This window comes from Loxodonta africana, chromosome 20, assembly GCF_030014295.1.
Source record: "Loxodonta africana isolate mLoxAfr1 chromosome 20, mLoxAfr1.hap2, whole genome shotgun sequence".
Classification (NCBI taxonomy): domain Eukaryota; kingdom Metazoa; phylum Chordata; class Mammalia; order Proboscidea; family Elephantidae; genus Loxodonta; species Loxodonta africana.
In genome coordinates this window covers 12066419-12082087 of record NC_087361.1, presented here as the reverse complement: position 1 = coordinate 12082087, position 15669 = coordinate 12066419, and the positions used below count along the sequence as shown (strand labels likewise).

General features: G+C 39.6%; 1 protein-coding gene across 1 annotated transcript in view; it reads right to left on the bottom strand.

Moving 5' to 3' along the window:
- ZBTB11 (zinc finger and BTB domain containing 11) overlaps positions 1–15669 on the bottom strand; it is a 42932-nt gene that overhangs the window by 16824 nt on the left and 10439 nt on the right. Inside the window, exons 2-10 of the mRNA XM_064273036.1 lie at positions 12661–12896; positions 11756–11987; positions 7536–8380; positions 7116–7292; positions 6045–6290; positions 4726–4870; positions 3902–4019; positions 874–1032; positions 569–744 (exon numbers count right to left, since the gene is read on the bottom strand). Coding sequence (XP_064129106.1) covers positions 569–744; positions 874–1032; positions 3902–4019; positions 4726–4870; positions 6045–6290; positions 7116–7292; positions 7536–8380; positions 11756–11987; positions 12661–12896 — 2334 coding nt within the window. The remainder of the gene's footprint in view (positions 1–568; positions 745–873; positions 1033–3901; positions 4020–4725; positions 4871–6044; positions 6291–7115; positions 7293–7535; positions 8381–11755; positions 11988–12660; positions 12897–15669) is intronic.

Below are 15669 nucleotides of genomic sequence, written 5' to 3'. Positions count from 1 at the left end.
CTATCAAAAAAAAAAAATAATAAGGGGGTGTGGTGAGGTGCAAGCACCAAAATATATTAAAGTTGCCCGCTAAATGTTTCTCTTTAAATACAGTAACCCATTACCCTTTCCATCTTGACTTTGGCAATCTTGTCCTGAGGACCTAATTATTTAGAATAAACAAAATTCTGTACTATAATCTCTCTAAAGATGTTCTCAGGTATAGAAAATTACTGAGAAATTTGAGTGACATGGGTTTCCATGCATAATCTCATTCCATCTTCACAGCAATCCTATAACAATAAATGCCTTAGGATAAGGAAAATGAGGATTCCCATAGTCTAGTTCTACAAAAAAATGCTGATGTAGAGTTCAACTCACTAAAAAAGAACACACACGCACACACACAGACACACACACAACAATCTGGTTCAGGATCCCCTGTATCAACTGAGTTAATGTTTCAAGATGTGGAATTAACCTCTAATCAAGGAAAGGGTGGCAGTAGGAACAAGAGGGCGGTGGAAGGAGAATCACTACTGGCCTGACTTGTGTTTACTTAGACATGTATCATGTTGAGTAGAGTTACCTTCATGGTTATTCATGTGTCTCCTGTACTCTCTCAGCTGAGTGAATTTTCTTCCGCATTGTTCACACACCCATTCCAGGTTCTGTTTTGCTCTTCCTTTTTTGCCATGGGTAGCTTTCTTTACATGCCTTCGGAACAACGCTTTTTCATAAAATTCTTTGCCACATATATTACACCTAAAATAGGCGGAAAAACCTAAATTAGTTTTTGAAAACACCAAGAGCCTTAAGAATCAATCCAAGGGTATCTGTATGTGTGTGTGTGCACATCCCAATTAGGTTCAGACCCCTGTCCAAGTCACCCACCTGTAAGGCTCAGTGACAGAATGAGACTTGACGTGGGAATACCAGTCCTTCTTCCAGCTGTAGCACTTGTCACAAAACTGGCACTGGAACGGCTTCACACCCAGGTGTTTGTTCATGTGCTGGCGAAGATCTCTCGCTTCAAAGAAGCTCTTCTCACATCTGCCATAATAAAGTTCAATCACCCAGCTGGGTCATCTTCCTTCAGAGCAAGTTCCCAACAACTCACTATGTTCTTGCCTTTCTACAACTCCACCGTCAGATGATCCCAATCTAAAACAAAGGACTTCCCAGCATTCTGAGCTCGTATCAAGGCTGCAGGATCTTCAGTCCTGTAACCTCTAGAGTGTTACAAGTATCTTAGAAAGAACCATGTAGAGTCCCCAAAAGTTATTACAGTGGACACTGATTGTCTCCTCCCTTCTACAGAAGAAACCCTAAATTTTTCTTTCTGGGATTCACCCCTCTCCTGTTCTCTGTGTGCTGGGGACAGGCTTCACCACTGACTCCAGGGAGGAAGCAATGACTCAGGCCTAAGTCAGTCACGGCACAGCACTGGCCAGCGTGTCGGACTCAGGGGTGACCAAATGATTTAACTCACTCACATCACAGAGAACCTCAGGGCTTTTACAGGAACTACCAGAAAAGAAGCTTGAGCATGTGGGAGCTAACGTGATGTGAGGCTGGAAAGCTGTCACTACTCTGTAACCATATGAAGCCTGAGGGATGCCAAGTACTAATGACTCTGAACCTAGTTTAATTAAACCATTCAGACTCCTAGACTTTATCTTTCCATTCAAGCCAGTTTAGCTTGACTTTTCTTTCATCTGCAACTGGAAATGTCTTGACAGTAAACCTTTTGCTTTAAAACAAGGCTGATTATAGTTACACCTGCAAATATGGCAGAATAGGGAACTCCAAAAGCCCATCCCTCCAAAAAAGTAGGGGATCATTTGGCAAAAACTGTGAGAACCAACTTTATCAAACTCTGGAAATTAATCAAGAGTTTCCAGCAACCAAATGTTACTGGTGAAGAATGAGCTTCTTCAATCAAGTAGACACATGAGACTATGTTGGCATCTCCTGTTTGGAGGGGAGGTGAGAGGGCAGAGGGGGCCAGAAGCTGCCTAAATGGACACGAGGAGAGAGTGGAGGAAAGAAAGACTGTGCCGTCTCATTAGGGGGAGAGCAATTAGGAATGTATAGCAAGGTGTATGTAAATTTTTGTACGAGAGACTGACCTGATTTGTAAACTTTCACTTAAAGCACAATAAAAAAAAAAAAAGTTTCCAGCAACTAGGCAAAAAATCAAGGATAAAACTTGAATTTCACTAAGAAAGCTTTGTAGCATTTTAACTTACCCCAGCCCCATGGCCTGCTCCCCAACTTAGCAATGGCCTTGAAGACAATGGCCCACACTCCCAGTATAGGTCTCTAGTATCAGAGGGAGCAGAGTGGACCTTATAGTGAAAAATAAATGAATTAGCTGGTGACTCCTGGGGCAAGGAATAACAGTTGGACATACGACAGACAAATCAAAAGCTTGAAGGTCAAGGATGGAGAATGAAGCGCTTTGGGGAATGTTGTTCTGTGCTGCTGAGTCAATTCCGACTACTAACGACCCTATGTGACAGAGCAGAACTGACCCGTAGGGTTCCCAAGGCTCTAATCTTCATGGGAACAGATTGCCAGGTCTTTTCTTCTGTGGAGCAGCTGGCAGGTTTGAACAGCCAACCTTTCCGTTAGCAGCCGAGCACTTAACCATTGTACCGCCAGAACTTTGAAAAGCTCTCACATATTCCTGGGAATCTAGAAGGCCACACGCATGCCCGGGGCTGGGCTGGGCGTATGCTCAGAGAAGACCTGACAAGGCCCTAAGCTCTACCTCTGGCCGACCTTCAAGCTCTGCACAAGCAGGAAGCCAAGGCTAAGGCAGAGTTGCGAAGTGCCTGGCTGAGTGTTGAAGGCGTTCTGAAATTAGACAGTGGTGATGGCTGCACAGCATTGTGAACATACTAAAAGCCACGAACTGTACACTTTACATTGGTTAAAATGTAGTTTTAAGTTATGTGAATACCTGAATTAGGAAAAAAAAATTCCAAAAGGCTTTGAAAACTGAAAAAGGAGACAAAGTTGTCTGAAGGAAGGAGAAAACTAGCAGAGCATCCAGGACTTCAGAGGAACTGCTTAGAAACAAATTCTGGTTGGCAGTGAGGACTCTTCTTTCCCACAGTCCCCACCCCCACGTAGCACATTTAGAGAATCTCCTTAAGTCACTTTAAATGAGTTGTTTGTATGATATGAGATTTATACCTCAATAACGTGGTTTAAAAATAATAACAGGCATAACTAGGCAAAAAAATAAAAAAGACTGATGTGATGGTTAAGGTTGTGTGTCAACTTGGCTAGGCCACGATTCCAGAAGTTTGGCAGATAGTATGTAATCATCCTCCATTTTGTGACCTGATGTGAGCAGCCAATTGGCTGAAAGGCCAATGAGTTGAAAGCCAAAGAACTGCCTTAGGGGTGTGCCCTGCATCCAATATATATATGGATGTTCTGGCAAGGTTCTTTCTGGATCCCACTTTTGACTTGTCATCCTCTGACCTCTGGTTCTTGGGACGTGAGCCAACAGCCTGCTGCCTGATCTGCAGATTTTGGGATTTGTCAGCTCCTGCAACCCTGTGAGCCAGCAGGCTTCCACCTGACCTGCTGATTTTGGATTTGTCAGCCCCTGCAACCACAGAAGTCAGGAGAAGCCTCCAGCCCGATGCCAGACCCAAAGATTTGGGACTTGCCAACCTCTACAACTATGTGAGCCACGTCCTTGAGATAAAGCTCTCTCTATATATTTAGGCCTCACTGGTGTTGCTCCTCTAGGGAACCCAGCCTAAGACAACTGATTAAAATCAAGAGTAAACTGAAATTATAGTTCAAAATTATCTTCTAATACTTTCTTTTGAAAACAACTTTCAAAACAGAATAAGAACATAATGAAATTAACCGAATGCTTCACATATGAAAAACTTACTGAGTACAATGATACCCTCGAACCTCAGGCTTTGGCTGGTGTTTCTTTAGGTGCTTGCTGAGTCCAGAGCCCCTATGAAAAGACTTTCCACAAACTGAGCAAAGGTACTTGGACTCTCCTGTAAAAAATAAAAACCATGTCACAAATCCAGCAATCAGGTCTACTCTAACAGAATTCTTTATGCCGTATTTCAGAAGTTATTTTACATAAAGGTGATACAGAAGCTGTAACAGCTGGTGGCCAGCCAGCTTCTAAGAATAACCACCATGTCAAAAATCTTTATTTCCTCTGAACTACAGTACTAGCAAAAGCTACTACGCAAAGAATGTGATATGCCTGCATAATCTATGGATTATAGTAGTAACAGAGGTGAATGTAAGTTCTAGAGCAGGTATCTACCCTTCGTGAGCCATTTCCACACACCTGCTGTGAAGTATCTGAAAATAAGTACGTGTTCACTAAAAATTCTAATCAAATTGTAAGCCACTTACCATGCTGATTTTTACATCTGCCTGTTGCTTAACTTTTTTAAAGCATGACTATTTCTTTAGACGCCTGAATCTACGTTATACACGATTTAACACCCAGTACGCAATTTTTCTACATTGAGGAAGACTGCTTTTACACAAATAAGATAGCTCTAAAACTAGATTTAAGAAAACTTTTTAACTTCAAATACTCATTAATAAAAAAAATGTATATACATAACCATCACTGTGTCAGTATAATTTCCAGTATAATTACAGCTTATTAACGTTAATAGTAACTAACAGTAAACTAACACTATGTGAACTATAAATATGTCGACATGAATTTCTCATTACCTGTGTGAATACTCATATGTTCTTGAAGACTTCGTTTGGTAACAAATGACTTAACACACAGTTCACACTGGAACTGCTTTTGGGACTGGTGGAGACTCTGGTGTAATTTTAGACCATGCTTATAGATGAAAGTCTTTCCACAGACCTAGCACAGAACATGGGTATGTGAACCAGTAAAACGAGAGCAGAGGAACTAGTGTACTATTTTAAATAAAACTTTACATTTTAAGTAAAATGACAGAATGAAAGTTGAAATCAGAAGTGCCACTGATATCAGCTGGTTGATCCCCTTCAGACTCAGTACTTAAAACAAATACTGCTGCTACTTTTCTTAAATCCATGTGGTCTCTGGAGGACTTGAAAACAGTTCAAACAAACCTGGTGCCACTCTTGTGAGATGTATAATCTGTTAAAAAAAAAAAAAAAACCAACCCCCTTGCCATGGAGTCGATTCTGCCTGGTGGTGACCACATGTGTTACAGAGCAGAGCTGCTCCCAAGTTTATTCCCTATTTCTTTACTTTTCTTCCACAGACCACACTTTGTGGGTTCTGCTGCACTAAAAGACCGGAGGCCCAGTCAACACTTGGTATTTAAATTTATGAATAAAATGCTTAGTACCTGCCTCAAAATAATGGGGAACAGAGGGGGAGCAGGGCAGTGAGTGACAGTATACATAAAACAAGACTGACCATGAACTGGTTAACTATTGAAGCTGGGTGAAGGGCACACAGGGGTTCATTCTAGTCTCTTATAACATTCTATTCTCCTGTAATAAAAAGCTAAAAATGGGAAATATAAGAAATCTCATTGGTTCTAAAGCTGTTAATTAATAAAAACAGGTGCTACTAGAAATTTTCCACTATTCCAAATAGTCCGACGCTGGCTAATCATAGAGGATTCTTTACCCGGGAGTCATATTTAGGCATTTAGGAACCTCAGTCCTCAGCTCTTAGGCAGGACTTTCGGTGACCCAGGAGATTTGTTTCAGCCTTGGTTTCCTTTCCAGTCCAGTTTGGTCTTGCTGAAGGTTAAGGAATGGTTGGGATGATGAATTGGTCATTCCCACCCAGTATATCCTCTGGGCCCAAAAAAGTTCCAACATACCATGTAAATCCATTTCATATTACAACCCTTCACGGCAAACTGAAGAACACAACAGGGAATCAATCACCCTTAACCTAGGCAACCAACTGAAGAACCCACAGGTTGCACTTCGACTTTTTATACAAGAGGGGGTAACTCCAGAATTACATCAACCAGTCTCATCACGTAGTTAAGCTCCTATCTTTAAATAACAAAATAAATGTATGGCTTTACCTGGCATGCATGTGGCTTTACACCTGTGTGCTTTAACATGTGTATTCGAAGAGAATATAACTTAGGTAATGTCCTTCCACATATGGAGCATATGAACTCTCGCTTGGTTCTGCCCTTCTCCGATGGTGTTCCCGATGCCTCGCTGCACGTGGATGTGGAAGAGGATGATGTGGGGGCGTCTTTCCTGGCGTGTCGGATCAGGTGTGCTCTCAAGGAGGCACTGTACTGAAACTGTTTTTTACACAACTAAAAGAAAAAGTAAACAAAGTTCTGTCTAAATGTATTCCATTACAGAATTCTAAGTGAAACTCAACTTGTATTTCAACTTTTCATTTCTTTGTTACTATTATATAAATTAATACACACACATATTATGTAAAAGACAATGTGCTAGGTACCAGACAGATAAAGGCGAGAGGGACAAGACCCGGCCACTAGTCTGGAGAGGCTTAAGATCTAACTGCAGAGAGAATGGCCAGAACAATCAGGAAAGGCATCATCCACAACACGCATCTGCTGAATCAGTTACTAAGACCAAAAAACAAAACAAAAAACCCAAGCAGACTGCCCGCGAGACAATTCCAACTCATAGCGACCCTACAGGACAGAGTAGTACTGCACCATATGGTTTCCAAGGAGCGGCTGGTAGATTCGAACTGCCAACCTTTTGGTTAGCAGTCAAGCTCTTAGCCGCTGCACTACCAAGGCTTCTGGTAAATCAGTTACTAGCCCTCTGTGTTATTTATCAGCTTCAAAAAATGCAGTTGCTAAGGACTCCTCACCTGTTCTTTGTTTTTGTTTTTGCCATTTTATGAGTTTATGTTTTTAAAACAATCTTTTTACTGTTGTCTTACTAGGGTATCAGCAGAAAGTATAGGCTAAATCGCTGATGATTTTTTCTGCTAGGAAATGATTATGCACAAACCAGACAGTGAGTCCTACGCAACATGCAGCACGCTGTAGAGGAGACAGAGAGGGACTACAGGTGGGAGGGGAACAGCCAAGCAGGGAACAGGGTTCCACTTATCGTGAAGTTAGACTGTCTTTTCAGTTAGCTCTCCAGACCCTTACCGGACACTTGTAATCTCGAGATCTTTCGTGTTTCAGGGTGTGCATTATAAGGGCATATCGTCTCTGAAAAACCATCCCACATTCCCCACATTTATGCGATGCTTCTTCGCTGTTCTCTTTAGCATCCCTTTTTGGCTGTTTCATCTTTTTACCTCTTTGAACTAATTTCTGGGCCACCTGTTAAGGGATAGAAAACATAACCCAAATAAATATATTCATTTTGATTTTTAAAGTTATGAGTCGTGTTACAAATTTCTAAGAAAAACATTTCAAATTCACACCGCCTTATTGTTTGTATTTAAAACAGTAAGTTGCCTCCCTGCACCCCTCCCACATAACATTCACCATGGGAGAAGTTTATGAATAGAATGCTTTCAACCTGAAGCTAAAACTACAAATGTCAACCCCTTTACAACATACTTGTTGAACTGCTGACTTGGGAACAGCTTTCCGCTTCTGCAGCTTCTTCTCCATTCCCTTGTGCAGTCGGATATACCCTCCTTCACTAACAGAACGCTGCCGAAGCCTGCTTCTGTAAGTATCATCCTCAGGGCCGAGGTCTGCCTTTGATGTCGGGGTAATGGGATCTTCCTGATCTTTTAAAGGTGGGACGAGGTTCTGTTTATGCTCTGGAGTGTCCTCAGCACAGTTATCCTCATTGGCTGTATCAGTTCCCATATCGCTGTTCTCCGGGGAGCTACTGATCACATTGTCTTTTGAAAGTTTAGGATGAATATTAGAGATTGTGCTATCTTCTTTGCCGTTTGAAGTTTCTAGGCCTGTCTGGTTGTTTTTTATTGCTAAATCAACAGATTCCATTTCAGAATGGCTATCAGCGATACATTCAACAGGTGCCAGAGCAGTTTCAGCCGCTGAAGAAACCTGGGGCTCGGTCTGTCGTCCTAGCTCTCCATTCTGCTCTGCTTCTGGCAAGTCTCCATTTACTAGGAGTACAATTTCACATTCCTCTAGTTCAGGAGATAAAGCTGCTGTAGTTCCCTCACTGCTAGCCACAGGAGGGGCTGTTCCTCCATTCTGTCCTGGTAAGTCCTGGGTAGATGCAACTGTTTGTACTTCACCCTTTTTATACACTGTTAGCTGCTTCTCTTCCATCAGTTTGTGTACGCTTTCACAGATTTCTAAAACTTCTGACATGAAGAGATGACGAGCCAAGATGGCAACATCAGCCATGCTACAGAAGTCAAAACTCAGCACAGAAGTATAGGCGAATTCTAGTAGAGGAAGGAAGCTTGCCTTACAAAAACCTGGAAGAAACAAGAAAGGCATGGGGCAAAAAAGTCAATCGCCACTAAAACACCTTATAAAAACAATTAATACAGAATTAGGACAACATACAATAGAATATAAAGACAAATATGACCATTTATTTTGTAATTAAATACCCCAGATCTGTTTTGTGTTCTGTTTGCTTATTAAACCTTAAATCACTCACTTCTATGAGCCCAAGTATCTCAATACCTAAAACATAAGATACCATCAGACCTACTACCTCAAAGAGTTGTTCCAAGGCAGTCATTTTCAAACTGTACTCCTCTAGAACCCCAGGGGTTCCACAAATTCTCAAGAAACAGTTGTTGGAGAACGGAGGATAGGAAAACAGGGAGGTAGGTGAGTAGACAGGGGTATGACCAACCTGTGCTCTAACCTCACTTCCAGAAGTATAGCTGTATTTTTAATAATAGAAGTCTAAATTAAAATTTGCCTGAGCAAAGAGTGTCACGACTAAGAATTAAAAACCAAGGTCTAATGCAGGGGTCAGCAAAATTTTTCTGCACAGAGTCACATGGTATATACTGCGGGCCATAAGGTATTTGTTGCAGGGACTCAACTCTGCCATGTTGCTGAAAAACAGCAGCCAGAGACAATATGTGAACGAATGGATGTGGCTATGTTCCAACACAACTTTACTTATAAAAAATAACAAGGGGAAAGGTTGGCCCCTGGGGCTGTAGTTTGCCATCCCTGGTATAAGTAAACACATGAGGTATTACATTCTCATTTTATTTGAGAAAATAAGGTCAGTTTATTTCTTTTCTAAGTTCTCAGTGCTTCAACTTTCGAAAGCCATTTAAAATTTTTAATACTCACATGACTCAAAACTGAGAAAAGACAAAAGATTACACAGTGACAACTGTAACTCCATTTCCATACCCAGTCTGATTAAGCATTTGTACAGCTTCCCCCAGCTTGTTTACACAATCAGGCAAGTATTCTTACTCCCCCTTCTTACAGTAGGTCTCACTGGCTAAACACACTGTTCTCCACCTTGCTTTTTTCATATAACAATGTATCTAAGAGATCTTTTGTTAATATACAGAGCCAAAGCACCCTTTTTTAAAAAACTCCCATTTGCCGTCAGTTTTAATTCCAAGTACGCAGGAAGACGGAGGACAGAGAAGTACACAGAGAAGCCTCGAGCTCTGAGACATACTGGAAGTCAAGGTGAAAAATGAGAAGACTGCATACCAATGTATCATCATGGCTAGCTAATTCTGCCATTCCCAGGAAAGCTGATAATTAAATAGGCTGAAACCATCTTAATCCTTATGAGAACAAGTTAAGCTTGAGGTAAGTAAAAAAATTTCTTAAAAAAAAAATCACGTACCAATGATGTCATGTATTTTGGTCTTTTACCCAATGCCTTTTTAATTTCTAAGTTCAGAGCTATAAGAAGAATTTCCTATGAACCAGCAGAAACAAACAGGCTGAATCAGATCAACAAACATTTTAAGTGTTGTTATTAGCAAATATAAAAGAAAACAAAACTCTTTGTAGTTTGTTCTGGAAAGTTCTAGTTCATTAACTCTATAAAAAAAACTCTATAGCTGTGTCTAATTTGCTGTTAATTTTAGACTCTGTAGGTCATATGGTCTGTGCCGCAACTATTCCATTCTGCCCTTGGCTCAAAAGCAGAAACAGGTAACAGGTAAATGGATGGGCATGCTGTGTTCCAACAAAACTCTATTTACAAGAACAGCACGCAGTCTGGAACTGGCCCACAGGCTGTGGTCTGCCAACTCGTCCTTCAGCAGGATTAAAAACAAAACAAAACAAAAGTTAATAAACCTTTTGTAAGAAAGAATAAAAATGAGAGAAAAATCACAACCACTTATCAGGAATAAAAATGGAGACATATCTACAGTTGTTGCAGACATTTTGAAGGGGATATTACGAAAACTTTGTGCCAATTAACTTGCAATTTTAGATGAAATGGACGAATTCTAGAAAAACATAGTTTTATATAAATTACTCAAGATGAAATAAAAAACCCAAACAATTCCATAATCATTAAGTTCTCAAATTTGTAGTTAAAAATCTTCCTCCAAAGTACATTGCAGGCCCAGGCAATTTCAGCCAAAACTTTTATCAAAAATTCAAGAAACAAATAATTCTAATCTTACAGTCACTAGTATAAAAAAAAAAATTTTTTTATAGTCTATGTTAAAAAAAAAAAATGGAGGAAAACACATATTTTACAAGGCCAGAATGACTCTGATATCAAAACATGACAGAAATAGTGTGAAAATCACACATGAATATAGATGCAAATGTTTTAAACAATATTAGCAAACCAAACAGCAATTATGTGAAAGATAATCATGGCTCAACATTAAAACCTGACTTCACATTAAACAACGAATGTAATTTTGCACATTATAGAATAAATGAGAAAAATAAAGATGGTCTCAATAGATGCAGAAAAAGTATGTGATAGGAACCAACACCCATTTCAGAGGAAATCTTAATGTTAAATGTGATAAAGGGTTATTAATTAAAAACATTTACCAAATTATCTACTTAATAGTGAAAAAGCACCTCCTATTAGAACTTGGAATGAGATAAGAGAGCCCTCTGGAAACCCTGGTGCCACAGTGGTTAAGAGCTACGGCTGCTGCCCAAAAGGCTGGCAGTTCGAAACCACCAGACGCTCCTTGGAAACTCTATGGGGCAGTTCTACTCTGTCCTATAGGGTCGCTATAAGTTAAAATCAACCCCATGAGAACAGGTTTTTTTTTTTACAGGGTAGCCAACATTGTAAAACAAGACGTTCAAAGTATAAGAATTGGAAAGGGAAAAACAAACTATTATCTATAGCAGATAATAGGTTTTATGCAGATAATTCCAAAGACTCTACAGATAAATGTCTGAATTATTGAAGGAATTTAGCAATACCACTGTATTCAAATTAATATACACCAAAAATAAATTAGAAAGTATACAGTCTTAAGAAGAAACAAATTTTAATGGTATCAAAAAGTATAAAGTTCCTCGGAATAAATCTAACAAAAGATGTGCGAGACCTTTATGGATAATCTGTAAACCATAATATTAATTCAATGCAGTCTCTATCAAAATACATGCAGCTTTTCTCTTTCTTTCTTTCTTTACTTGTTTTGTTTTGTGTTAGTCCGTGATTGATTTTACAATTTATATGGAAGAGCAAAGGGTTATGAATAGCCAAGAATCACCTGATAATACGGGTGAGGAAGCTTCCTTATCTGATAAAGAATTATTATAATGCTGAAGGTGCTAAGACACACATCACACATACACATACACAAATCCCTCTTCCAGAAAGGATTTACAAACAAAAAGCAAGAATATCAGAAAATCCTTACCAGAAAGATCCACCACAGTCTCATGACTGGAAACAGCTCCTTTCTCAAGAAAAAGATCTCGAAAGTATTCACTATTAGCTGACAGAACAGATTTATGAGCTTTGTACTCTTCTCCTTCAATTAACAAAGTAACATCACAGAAGTGGTTGGAGAGTCTTTGTTCGTTCAGTTGTTTTAAGACCGCCTGACAATGCTTCGGAGAAGATCGTTTCACCACACCTTTAGTGTCAACCTATCAAGATAAATTTGAGACCAAGAGTTGGATTATATATTATCTTTATTTTTACCCTTGACAGAAATTGAAACAAGACATACGATTCCTTTTTAACAGATATCACTAATTAAAACAAAGAAATAACCTGATATTCTCTCTTTCTTACCTATATATTTAAGTAAAAAGATATCTTGTCTTATTTTCTATGTTTCACTCTATTTGACCTAATAAAACCTTCCTACTGCCTCTTCTTGCTGATCAGGAATTTGATAATGTGAAAAACTGATCAAAAACAGGCAAAAAAACAAAGATCTAGCCAGTTTGATTTACCTCACCACATGACCCACAGACTGCTTCCAGAAACATGTTCTGTCTCCCTTACTAAGCTACCGTTAAAAAATGACAGAAGTGGTAATTAACAACAAACCATAGGTTATGAAGTACATTCTGGAGAGAAGAAACAACAGAAAGATCTGAAGGGGTGGTATCAGCATATTTTTAGCTTATATTACACGGTACATTACCCACTTTGTCTTATTCAACAAGTTCTACTTCAAACACATAAACCCACTCGTATCTTCAATGTCAGTGCCAATAGTCTTGGTGGTTTGAAAAAAATAAAATTCGCCAAGTCTGCAAATACCAACATACTATGTACAAACGTTAAAGTGGAATGAAAAGTATCACTTACAAATACAAGTTCGTGTTTGGATACTGGCTTCTTTTTCACAGGCTTAGAGGCTGTAGTTGGAAGTGAAGTGAAATTGCTCAGGTCATCCTCTGATTCATTACTTTCTTCTCCAGACTCAAGGTCTAGCCCCAACTCTTCCAACATTTCTGAGGCATCTGATATTGGGCGAGAACGATCTAGTTTCTCCTGACATTTGCTACACTGTTTAATGTAATCTTTGACTTGCTTTAATATACCTACAATGAAAAAACATACGTACTGCTGTTATCTGACAACCGAAGCATATACTGTATCATCGATGATTTATTTAATCTGTGTTAACACTAACATGTTTGAGCGCGTAAGTGCTGAAACCACACACCCCATCCAGGTATGTAGAGTGAGTTCTTTAAAATGTATGGTACTTTTTTTCCCTTGAAGATATAAGGTTATAAATGATGGTGTTCATGCTGAAGTAGGCTGTTTTGTTGTTTATTCTCATTTATTCCCCCTCCCTAAAAGATGATTATACAGCCCCACCCATTTCCATGTGAGTTCCAAAATCTTCATGCGATAAGAACCATATAACATTGACAACACTCAACTGTTTTTGATCTACATAAACAGCAATTTAACAGGACTCAAACTAATACTTTTCTACCCTACCGGTATTAGGAATCCCTGGGTGGTGTAAACATGCACAGCTACTAACCAAAAGGTCAGGGGTTGGAATCCACCCAGAGACACCTTAGAAGAAAGGCCTGGCAATCAACTTCCAAAAGGTCATTGTTGTTAGTTAGCTGCCATCGAGTCAATTCTGACTCATGATGACCCCATACGTCCAAGAGGTAACAGCCACTGAAAACCCTATGGAACACAGTCGGTCGGACATGACGTGGACCACGTCTGAAGAGAAGCTTTAAGAGGCACTGAGTGTTCCCACCAGTTCTCTGACCTTTTCTCTCTCTGGTAAAGAAACAGCATGTCCCAGATGGATGCTGTCCTTCAGCCTGGAATGCAGATGAAAAAAGACTGGTAGAGCCTACAACCAATGCTCTGGCATTGTAAAATAAGTCCTTTGTTTTTGAAAGCCAGATTTTAGGGTTGTCTGAAATAACAGCATATATAATCTAACCAAGTCGATGTACACAAGCCACTCACAAAAGCCTACTTGAAATTTCAACTTCCAGCTCAGCACACTGCAGTGCGGACAGAGGAGCAGGAAGACTTTATATATATATGTGCATTACTGAACATTTTGATCACAGGTTCTATAGAAGGATCCTGATCAAAAGGGAGAAAATGCAGAACACAATTTCAAATTCTCATGGAATCCAGCCTTTTTGAAGCCACGGAGGCTGGTTGGACCCCCAAAATGACTTCCTTGAGATCATCTTTAAACCTTAAACCAAAAATATCCTGGCACATCTAGGTCAATTGGCATAACAAAGTTGATTAAGAAAATGTTCTGCATCCCACTTTGGTGAGTGGTGTCTGAGGTCTTAAAAGCTAGCAAGCGACCATCTAAGGTGCATCCATTGGTCCCAACCCACCTGGAGCAAAGGAGAATAAAGAACAATGAAGACACAAGGAAAATATTAGCCCAAGAGACAGAAAGGGGCACATAAACCAGAGACTCTATCAGCCTGAGACCAGAAGAACTAGATGGTGCCCAGCTACCACCAGTGACTGCCCTGACAGGGAACACAACAGAGAGTCCCCAAAGGAGCAGAAGAAAAGTCGGGTGCAGAACTCAAATTCTCCTAAAAAGACCAGACTTAATGGTCTGACTTAGACTGGAAGAACCCCAGAAGACATGGTCCCGGGACTCTCTGTTAACCTAGAACTAAAACCATTCCCGAAGCCAACTCTTCAAAGAACAGACTGGACTAGAAGACATAAAACGATACTCGTGAAGAGTGTGCTTCTTAGTTCAAGTAGATACATGAGACTAAATGGGCAGCTCCTGTCTGGAGGTGAGATGAGAAGGCAGAAAGGGACAGGAGCAGGCTGAGTGGACATGGGAAATCTGGGATGGAAAGGAGGAATGTGCTGTCACATTATAGGCAGAGCAACTAGGGTCACATAACAATGTGTGTATAAAATTTTGTATGAGAAATTAACTTGAGCTGTAAACTTTCACAATTAAAAAAAAAAACAAAAAACAAATATCCCCTGAAGTCTTCTATAAACCAAACAATAGCTTAACTAGTAAAAAAATGTATGCCTTGAGATTCATCTTTTTAAGAACTGTCTATATGGGATCAATTGACAACAGCAACTCGGAAGATTAGATAGGGTGCTTAGGGGGCAGTGAGTTTACATTAATGGTGAAGGAACAACTTGGAAAAGGAGGGTGAAAATGGTTGCACAACTCAAAGAATGTAATCAGTGTCACTGAACTGTACATGTAGAAACTGTTGAATTGGTGTGTGTTTTGCAAAAAATATACATAAATAAATTTCAGATGAACAATGAATATTCTTTTAGTGTAAGTATGTCCCATGCAATATTTGGGGCACATTTATACTAAAAAAATTGTTTATTTGAAATTCAAATTAAAAAAAGCTTTTACATGTGCACAGATGTAGAGATCAATAGAGGTTATATAATGAGTCATGGTGGCACTGCGGTTAAACTCTCAGCTGCTCACTGATAGGTGCACGGTTCAAACCCACCAGCCACTCTGCAGGAGAAAGGTGTGGCACCCCACTCCTATAAAAATTACAGCCTTGGAAACCCTGTGGGGCAGCTCTACTCTAACCTACAGAATTCCAACTAGATGAGTCTGAATTGGCTCGTTGGCAAGGGGTTTCAGAGTTTATATTCTAGCGTTTAATAATATTAAAATCAATAACAAGTCTGTACTTGTACTAGATAGGCAGGGAGTTTTTACGATTCTTCACATTTAAGTATATTTTGCATACAAGAGAAGTTTGATTCAAGTATTAACTGACTGAATTCTAATGGTATTAGAGAAACTACACAGAAAGCATTTGAACTAGGACAAAAAACTTAGAAAAATTACAA